This window comes from Neovison vison, chromosome 13, assembly GCF_020171115.1.
Source record: "Neovison vison isolate M4711 chromosome 13, ASM_NN_V1, whole genome shotgun sequence".
Taxonomy (NCBI): Eukaryota; Metazoa; Chordata; class Mammalia; order Carnivora; family Mustelidae; genus Neogale; species Neogale vison.
In genome coordinates this window covers 147,227,244-147,237,082 of record NC_058103.1, presented here as the reverse complement: position 1 = coordinate 147,237,082, position 9,839 = coordinate 147,227,244, and the positions used below count along the sequence as shown (strand labels likewise).

The 9,839-nt window shown below is 47.3% G+C and overlaps 1 protein-coding gene across 1 annotated transcript; it reads right to left on the bottom strand.

Annotated features, from left to right (window-relative positions):
* Positions 1-4,024: 4,024 nt before the first annotated feature.
* Positions 4,025-9,688, bottom strand: NGRN (neugrin, neurite outgrowth associated). The gene is made up of 3 exons (XM_044230402.1): positions 9,525-9,688; positions 9,008-9,118; positions 4,025-5,119 (listed from the first exon to the last, which is right to left on the bottom strand). Exons 1-3 carry the CDS (start codon positions 9,686-9,688, stop codon positions 4,510-4,512), a joined length of 885 nt encoding a protein of 294 aa, XP_044086337.1. The 3' UTR covers positions 4,025-4,509.
* Positions 9,689-9,839: the final 151 nt, after the last annotated feature.

The following is a 9,839-nucleotide window of genomic DNA, read 5'->3' as shown; positions in this document are numbered from 1 at the left end:
ATACAGGAAATGTATGGGTCAGAAAACCTGTAAAATAGGGGAATAGGGGTGCCTGGGTGGCTCAGTGGGTTAAAGCTTCTGCCTTCGACTCTGGTCATGATCCCAGGGTCCTGGGATGGAGCCCCGCATGGAGCGCTCTGCTCAGTGGGGAGCCTGCTTCCCTTCCTCTCTCTCTGCCTGCCTCTCTGCGTGCTTGTGATCTATCAAATAAATAAAATCTTAAAAAAAAATAGGGGAGTAACGCAGAAAGGGAAACCACTTTGGAATTTTGGACACTTCTAAGACATAGCTACATCATGCAATGTTGCAATGTGTGGACCTTGTTTGGATCCTAATTCCAAGAAATCAACCACAAAATTAACTTATGAAACAGTAAGAGAGTAACTATCAAAATATTAGCTGCTAATAATTACTAAAACTTAAGGTATAGTCATGGCTTATGCGTCTATGTTAAAGAGTTCAGGGGGCACTGGAATGGTTCAGTCAGTGGGTCATCTGACTCTTGATTTTGGCTCAGGTCATGGTCTTGGTGTCGTGGAACTGAGCCCCACGTCAGGTTCTGCTCAGCATGGAGTCTGCTTGTCCCTCCTCTGCTCCTCCCCCGACTCTCTCACGCACTCGCACTCTAAAAAATAAGTATTTTTTAAAAAGAAAAAGGAGTTTGGGGTGTCTGGCTGGCTCAGTCAGAAAAGCACGTAACTTTTTTTTTTTTTTAAAGATTCTATTTATTTGACAGACAGAGATCACGAGTAGGCAGAGAGGCAGGGAAGCAGGCTCCCTGCTGAGCAGAGAGCCTGATGCGGGGCTTGGTACTAGGACCCTGAGATCATGACCTGAGCTGAAGGCAGAGGCTTTAACCCACTGAACCACCCAGGCCCCCCAAGCATGTAACTCTTGATCTCAGGATCCTCAGTTTGATCCTTACATTGTGTGTAGAAATTACTTAAAAATTTAATAAACTTAAAGAAAATAAAAGGGAGTCCTTATCTCTTTCAGATATATAAGTGTTACAGATGAAGTAATATGAAGCATATAGAATTCGCTTTATTTTTTTAAAAAGATTTTATTTATTTGACAGAGAACACAAGTAGGCAGAGAGGCAGGCAGAGAGAGCGGGGGAAGCAGGATCCCCGCTGAGCAGAGAACCCGATGCGGGGCTCGATCCCAGGACTCTGGGATCATGACCTGAGCCAAAGGCAGAGGTTTTAACCCACTGAGCCACCCAGGCGCCTCCCTTTGCCCATTTTTTCTTTTTAAGATTTTATGTATTTATTTGACAGAGATCACAAGTAGGCAGAGAGGCAGGCAGAGAGAGAGGAGGAAGCAGGCTCCCTGCCGAGCAGAAAGCCTGATATGGGGCTCTATTCCAGAACCCTGGGATCATCATCTGAGCTGAAGGCAGAGGCTTTAACCCACTGAGCTACCCAAGTGCCCCTCAAATAAATAAAAATCTTTAAAAAGGAATAAAGAGGTTGCCTAGGCGGCTCAGTTGTTAAGCCTCTGCCTTCGGCTCAGGTCATGATCCCAGGGTCCTGGGACCATCAGGCTCGCTGCTCAGCGGGGAGCTTCTCCCTTTCCCACTTCCCCTGCTTGTGCTCCCTCTCACTGTGTCTCTTTGTCAAATAAATAAAAAGGAATAAAGCAGGAACAATTCAACTTGGAGAAAGCTTAGGTCTTGGCTGAAGTCTGGATGGGTAAGCTGGCAAAGGGAAAAGGCAGTGCTTTCTGCCATTCTGGGCTGACTGGTAAGCTTCTCCAAACATTCCTCTACTCAACCAAAATTGGAATCTTTGTTGGGAGATGAAACTACGGCAATGAACACAAAACAGGTCTCCTGCCCCCATGCGCAAGGTGGGTGACGACAGACACTACAGTAGTAATCTATTTCAATGCCGAGGCATATTAAACACGGTGTGGTCACAGAATGTGAAAGGAGTTGCTTTAGACTGGGTGATTAAGGAAGGCTTAACTAAGAAAGTTACATTTGATCTGAGGCTTGAATGACATGGAATCTACCATGTGAAAATCTGGAGACAAAGAACCAGTAGGCGTAAAACCTTAGATTGGCACTTGCCAAGAATGGAAAAAAGATTTAAGCTTCGTATGCACTAGGGATAGTAGGGGATGAGGTAAATGGAAAACCTATCAGTGCTTTTTATTTTTATTTTTTTTTAAGATTTTATTTATTTATTTGACAGAGAGAGATCACAAGTAGGCAGAGAGGCAGGCAGAGAGGAGGAAGCAGGCTCCCTGCTGAGCAGAGAGCCCGATGCGGAACTCGATCCCAGGACCCTGAGATCATGACCTGAGCCAAAGGCAGCGGCTTAACCCACTGAGCCACCCAGGCGCCCTATCAGTGCTTTTTAACAACAGCTTCTAATTTTCCATAGCCCACTGGGGAAAGGGCATAGTCAAATGATTTGGAGGAGTTAACAATTAGTCAAATAGCATCTTCCACCTCTTAAAACGACCAAAAGGTTCTAATGACAAGTTACCATACTTTTTAAATCATAAAAAAGCGGAGTCATGATAATGACAAAGCAGGGGTAACAGAGCCTTATCTGCCCACTGCTGTATTTTCTTACAATTTCTTTACTGGGGCGCCTGGGTGGCTCAGTGGGTTGAGCCGCTGCCTTCGGCTCAGGTCATGATCTCAGGGTCCTGGGATGGAGCCCCGTATCGGGCTCTCTGCTCAGCAGGGAGCCTGCTTCCTTTTCTCTCTGCCTGCCTCTCTACCTACTTGTGATCTCTGTCAAATAAATAAATAAAATCTTTTAAAATTTTATTTATTTATTAGGGAGGTAAAGAGCATGAAAGGAGAGAAGGTCAGAGAGAGCAGATTCCTTGCGGAGCTGGGAGCCTGACGCGGACTCCATCCCGGGACTCAGGGATTATGACCGGAGCCGAAGGCAGTGGCTTAACCAACTGAGCCACCCAGGCACCCTGCCTACTGCTGTATGACCAGCACCTGGATTCTCTTACCTTTGCCTGGCCTATGACAGAACCTTGCCATTCATCCAATGCCAAGTTAACAGTAATCAATGATACTGTAATCAGAGCTCGCTTCGGCAGCACATATAATGATACTGTAATCAATACTAGTGACATTTGAGATAGCAATGAGATTCACGAACACTCCATGACAGGTTTAGAAAATCAATTCTTTTCTTTTTTTTTTTTTTTTAAAGATTTTATTTATTCATCAGAGAGAGAGAGGGAGAGAGAGCAAGCACAGGCAGACAGAGTGGCAGGCAGAGGCAGAGGGAGAAGCAGGCTCCCTGCCGAGCAAGGAGCCCGATGTGGGACTCGATCCCAGGACGCTGGGATCATGACCTGAGCCGAAGGCAGCTGCTTAACCAACTGAGCCACCCAGGCGTCCCAATTTTCATTAAACATCCTACATATATTTAAATTCTGAACAACCAGTTTTTTGCCAGTGACTTGTTAAAATGAGGCATGGCTGAACACTGTCCTTGGACTCTTCTGTTGCTTGCATGTGTCTTATTCTACTGATTGTCAGTTTCTGGTTATAATGAAGTATCTCTTCAAAAATCAGTAAACTCAGGGGCTTATTACCCTGTTCTCGCCCACATCTCAGCTCCCTTGGAAAAATCTGATGACAACTGCAAAATTAGATGCTACTCAAGCTTTTAAAAGTAGCCAGAGATTATGCTTAAGGCCATAAAGTCTTTGCCTGCCTTTTTTTTTGGGGGGGGGTGTCAGTCCCGATACTCCATCTCTTTCAAAGCCCCAGCAACTGAAGGAAAGAAGAGCCACTTTACACGAGGTGATGAGTGAAGGACTAATGTCCCCATTTTTGGCTGTCAAAGCCTATGACTAAGCAGGGTGAAGCACAGGGCCCTTTCTTGGGAACTCCTCAGGCTCCATCTCTCTCCCAGTGTTTAAGGGCAAGGGACCCTTTGCCGCTTTCCCTCCCTCCCTCTCCAGATTCACAGGTAAACCCTCTCACCCTAGAGAGCACCAATCAACACAAAAAAGTACATTTACTTTTAACACAACACAGTAAAGTACATTTACTTTATTTTTGCATATAATGAAAACAATGGACGAAGCAGTTCCCGAAGTTCCCGAACTATCAGTGTTCATTATTCAAGAAGTGAGGTCAGAAGGCAAACGTTGCAGTTTTCTCCAAACACATATTCCAAGTATCAGAGAGGACTAACAACACACGCAACAGGGGCTGGTTTCAACACACAGAGCCCCAGCAAGAAGGGTGAGCACTGCGGACCCACATGCGTCAGGCCAGGAGCAGTGCTCCAGGACACCAGCATGTACCCAGCAGTCATTAACCCTGCCCTGCCATATACATCTGCCCTGTGAAGTTCACTGCCTTTCATCAGATTCAATCTGACCGGCTCTTTCCTCCCACCTTCCAGGCTCATTTCCCGCTATCCCAAGGCGGATACTCCACACACAGAAGTCCACGCGGCTCCAGATCTACTGGCCCAGCTGTGTTTCACTTGGCACCTCCACAAGACATGCTCCAACTCAGATTCTGTACAGGAAGTTCCCGTTGCTATCGAAGAACTCTCGCCCCCTCTGGACAACTTTGCTGCTGAAGTCCTGCTCACTCGGCTCCTCTGCCTTCAGATCTCCCGGCGTGTCGCCTGGCAATCCATAACCATCAGGTCCTCTCTTGCCCGCACCGTCGCTGGTGGAGGACTTCTGCAGCTCTCGCTGATGACCTAGGGCTGCTGCAACAGGCACGGAGCGTTCCTCCGCCGGGATCTGGATTCCTTGATTCCCTCCCTTTTGTCTCCGTGGTGTATTTGTAGCGTGAGTGTTTGAGTCTATCAGGTGCAAAGCTTTGCTGTGACCCAAGCCTCTGAATGAGGATTCACCCCTTGGCATCAGCAAAGAGCCTGGTCCCGAGTGACTCGCAGACAGCGACTTCAAGGTGTCCCCAGAGCCGGGGAGCTGCCGGAGTGAGTGCGCAAGTCCAGCTTTCTTAAGGACTTTTTGATCCTGCTTCAGCTTCTGCTCCAATGTGGGTACAAACTTGCTTTTTAAAACCCTTCGGATCACATCAGTGCTGACACCAAAGCCTTCAGCTAATCTAGGAACTGACCAGGACTCTGCAAATTCTTTATGTAAATACCTATGAGAAAAAGCAGCAGGTTTTTTCAAGTTGTGAAGCAGTCCGCTAACAGAGTAGCTAACTGACAATATTAGTGATACCTACGTGAAAAAGAAGGGCTCAGAAAAACAGCAAGCATGGCCTGTATCTTGTGCCACTGAACGGCTGGTTCCATTCCTGTGTGCCGACACCGACACCTCACCACTCCTAAGTCACTTTATTTCCCTCCACTAAACTCCTACTGTGCACCAGGCCCCGGGCAGATCCTGGGGACGCATGAAGACTGTCCTTCCCTTCAAAGAACATACAGCCTGGTGGTGGAGACGCGTACTGACACATGCAACACCACGATGATAAATTCTAGCAGAGGATGCTGTCAGAGCACCTGGGAGAAGAGGGACAGGCTAGCACAACACCTGTGGTGGCTCGGGAATTGCTTCAGAAGTCTGCCTACAGCTGGTCCGAAAGGACGAAGAGGACTAAGCTGGCAGAGAGGAAGAGGAGAGCGAAGGTCCTGATGACAGAGAGCAGCATGTAAAATGCAGAGCAGCCCATCACCATTGTTACCTGTCTGACAGTGAAGACAGGAACAAGATCATGTCACGCTTATGGAGTTTAACCCAAAGCAACAGTGAACCAAGGAAGGATTTATTTTTTTAAGTGGGTTTATTAAAAAATGGCAGAACTGCAATTTGGGACACGCAAGCTATGGCAAACCATGCTTAAAAAGCATTTTAAGCAGTGGAATGAATGCCACAAGGAGCTTTTCATTTTGAAGGTCAATCCAGGGGTAGTTTTCAGTGGTAGGACTAAAGCCGGAAAAATCAGTCAAGAGCCTGTCCTGGAAATCCAGGCAGTCTGAACTGTGGCAGTTGCAAAGAAACCAGAAAAAGGAAGAGTTGAGAACTGTTATAGAAAGCCAAATGGTAGAACTTGATAAGGACTAAATATCGGGGGTAGACGCAGGCAGAGATTTAGGCTTTCAGCTTGAGTGACTGGAGGGACCATTCAGGGGTAGAGTGAAAGCAGGAACAAAATGAAGTCAACAGGGAACAATGATAAATTTTCTTTTGATATTCTGAGTTCGTTATTTTATTATGTTGAGTTTGAAAAACACGTGTGACGTCCAAAGTGATATGATCTAGGGCATGGTTGAATATATACAGGTTAGAAGGAAACCATGATCTGGAGACAACAGATTCATAAGTCCTAAGTGAAGAGCAGGGGTGGTTGAAACTACGTGATTGAAGTAGGTGGATAAAATGACCAAGGACACAATTCTAAAACACAGCAGTATTTAAGATACAGGAGGAATGAGGGAAACCCAGAAGGAAAGTGAGAAAAGCAGCCCTAGAAACAGAAGTGAGTAGTACCCTGAGTTAAAGGAGATGAGAAATTCAAGAAAATACACTACAAGATCAAATGCTGCAGGAATAGGAGGCAAGAGACCAGAGCGTCAGGAACCCCTAGCAGCGAGGAAGTCACTGATCAGATTTGTGGACAATGGTTTCACTGTTGTGACCAAACAAGGACAGGTAGCCAGGGAGAGCGAGCTGGGAACAAAGTGATGAAGGCGAACCTGAAGCGGAGAGATGGAGGTCTCTGAGGAATTAGGTACAACTATTACCTAGTGCAGAGGCACTGGTCGCAGACAAGTAAAGGGCCACCTTTCCCCTAGTTTGTAAACACTGAGAACTGGAAATAAAGAGAAAGTCCAAGAAGCTCTAAAGGGATCTTAACTAATGGTCAGTTTTTTCGTTAAAGTAAAAGGATAGGGGCACCTGGGTGGCTTAGTTGGGTTTTGAGTTCAATCCCCACACTCGGTAAAAGACTACTTAAAAATAAAAACTTAGGGGCACCTGGGTGGCTCAGTGGGTTAAGCCGCTGCCTTCAGCTCAGGTGATGATCTCAGGGTCCTGGGATTGAGCCCCGCATCGGGCTCTCTGCTCAGCAGGGAGCCTGCTTCCCCCTCTGTCTGCCTCTCTGCCTACTTGTGATCTCTGTCAAATAAATGAATAAAATCTTTAAAAAGAAATTTAAAAAAGAAAGTAAAAGGACAGCTGTTAACCACAGAAAAGGAGGTTATAGGAAGATATGGAAAAGCTGCTGTTCAAGAGGGGAGAGGAGGATGACATGAGAGGTGCTACAGGCCCACAAAATCTTGCTCTACAAAATCCCCTTTCTTTGGGGCGCCTGGGTGGCTCAGTGGGTTAAGCCGCTGCCTTCGGCTCAGGTCATGATCTCAGGGTCCTGGGATCGAGTCCCGCATCGGGCTCTCTGCTCAGCAGGGAGCCTGCTTCCTCCTCTCTCTCTCTCTGCCTGCCTCTCTGCCTACTTGTGATCTCTGGCTGTCAAATAAATAAATAAAATCTTTAAAAAAAAAAAAAATCCCCTTTCTTCGAAGTGTCACCTTCAGAGTCATCCTAACAGGAATGGAAAAGGACAGAGAATTTACGGAAGCCTATTTGGCAATATTCATCAAACCCCCTTGCCCTTGTACCTATCAACTCTACTTCTGGGAATGTACACAACAAATGTACCTGCCAGGTATGCGAATGCTGTGTATATTCAGTAGAGCACGATTTGTGACAGCAAGTCAGTGCAAACAACCCACATACACATCATGAAAGACTAGTGAACTAAATTATGAATTACTGGAGCTCCTGGCTGGCTTAGTCAGTAAAGCATGCAACTCTTGATCTCAGGGTCATGCTTTTGAGCCCCAGACTGGGCATAGAGATTATTTAAAAAAAAAAAAAGGAAGGTTATGATTTACTAGGATTTCTCCAAAAAAGAGCTTTCTGTCCTTGAGTGGAAAGATTTATGAAATATCTGAAAAGGGGTTCCTGCCTGGCTCAATCAGTTGTGCATGCTACTCCTGACCCTGGGGTTATGAGTTTGAACCCTGCGTTGGGTGTGCAGATTATCTGGAAAAAATAAAAGAAATATGTGCAAAAGGAAAAGTGTAGATAGAACAGTATTTACAGTATTCTGTTTTTGATTAAGGAAATGAATATAAAAATCTATATTCATACTCCTATTTGCGTAAGGACACCTGGAAAAAGAAACAAAAATAGTTCCATGGGAGAGTGGCTGGGATTAAAACTATTTTTTAAGACTGTATTGGGACGCCTGGGTGGCTCAGTTGGTTAAGCAGCTGCCTTCGGCTCAGATCATGATCCCAGCGTCCTGGGATCGAGTCCCACATCAGGCTCCTTGCTCGGCAGGGAGCCTGCTTCTGCCTCTGCCTGCCATTCTGTCTGCCTGTGCTCGCTCGCTCTCCCTCTCTCTCTGACAAATAAATTAAAAAAAAAAAAAAATTTAAAGACTGTATTTATTTATTTGATACACAGAAGGGCGGGGAGAGCGAGCAAGCACAAGCAGGGGGAATGGCAGTCAAGGGAGAAGCAGGCTCCCGGCTGGGCACGGAGCCCCATGTGGGGCTGGACCCCAGGACCCTGGGAGGCATCCCGGGATTAAAACTTTTCAATGTATAGACCACATTACACTGTTCTAATTCTGAGCCTTACGTAATGTACCGTCTATTCAAAACAAACATAACATTTTAAAAGAGCTTTATGACTTTTAAGATACAGATTTTCTCTTCAGAAAAACCTACGTAACCAGGGAGGCCCCCATTCCTGACCTTAAAAACGTCACGATCTACCATTCGGAGGTTAAATGATGTGATGTCTTCCAGCCTACTCTTTTAAAATGTCAGCAAAAAGAAACCAGCTGTGTACTGATGTTAAAGACTGGTAAATTTAGATGACGAGCTTAGGGAAATCCGTTATACTATTCTGTCATTGAGAAATCTTCAATCAAAAAAGTAAAATATAAAAATAACGTTCTAGGCCCCCGTATTCATCACTTCTCGTCACAGCTGATCCCAACTACAGCGAGTCTTACCGGATCTGTTCCATGGCTTTCCACGTCAGGGTCCTGGGCGGAGCACCCCCAGCCTCCATTTGCCTCCGAATTTTCTGGAACCGGGCGGCTTTTTTCTGCCGTTTCAGGGCGCTGGGGGAGAGAACCAATGGCAGAAGCCATGCGTGGGAGCAAAATGGGTGGCTGAAAAGCCTCGGACTACATCACAAAGAGCCCAGCCCTCTTCTCTTTGTTTGCAAGGACAACCGGGCCATGTGTGTTGGCTCAGACCTGCTCCATACGCCTCCCCAGAAATCTAACACCTAACACAGCCCGTAAGCACGCCGAACTTTCTAAACGGGTGATGAAATACGTCACTGGTGAAGAAAGCTGTGGTCCCAAAGGAGCCGCCCGCCCGCCCCTGCGCCGCTGACAACGGGTAGGAAACAAGAGCTGCGGCGGATGCGGCGGCACCACGCCGGGCTCCTAGCCGGCGCGGCCTGGAGCGCAGGGGCGCGAAGCCCCGCTTCAGGCTGAGGGCCCAGGAAGGAGCGGGTACCTCTCCACCTCCTGCAGCTCCCGCTCCTCCGGCTCCCAGTCGGAATCGGGGTCCGGCTCGCGGCCGAGAGAGCCGGGGTCGGCCACCCCCCGGGTCGCGAACCCACAGCGAGCGACAGCAGCACGGACACGCACGCCCAGCAAGACGCTCAGAGTAACCGCCATGTCGACAACAACAACAAGTCTTCAGCAGCCGGAAACGCGCAGTACCGGAAGTCTAGGGGCGGGGCCGGAAGTGGACGGGTGGGCCGGAAGCAAGGATGGTCGCGAGTCTCTCCCGCTTCCGACCGAGGACGAGAGGACGGGCCTTGAAACC

Coding starts and splice junctions, on each gene's coding strand:
- NGRN (XM_044230402.1), bottom strand. CDS start 9,688: ATGGCGGTTACTCTGAGCGTCTTGCTGGGCGTGCGTGTCCGTGCTGCT. Junction 9,119..9,524: donor GAGCTGCAGGAGGTGGAGAG/GTACCCGCTCCT, acceptor TCTCTCCCCCAG/CGCCCTGAAACGGCAGAAAA. Junction 5,120..9,007: donor AAAGCCATGGAACAGATCCG/GTAAGACTCGCT, acceptor TTTTTCTCATAG/GTATTTACATAAAGAATTTG.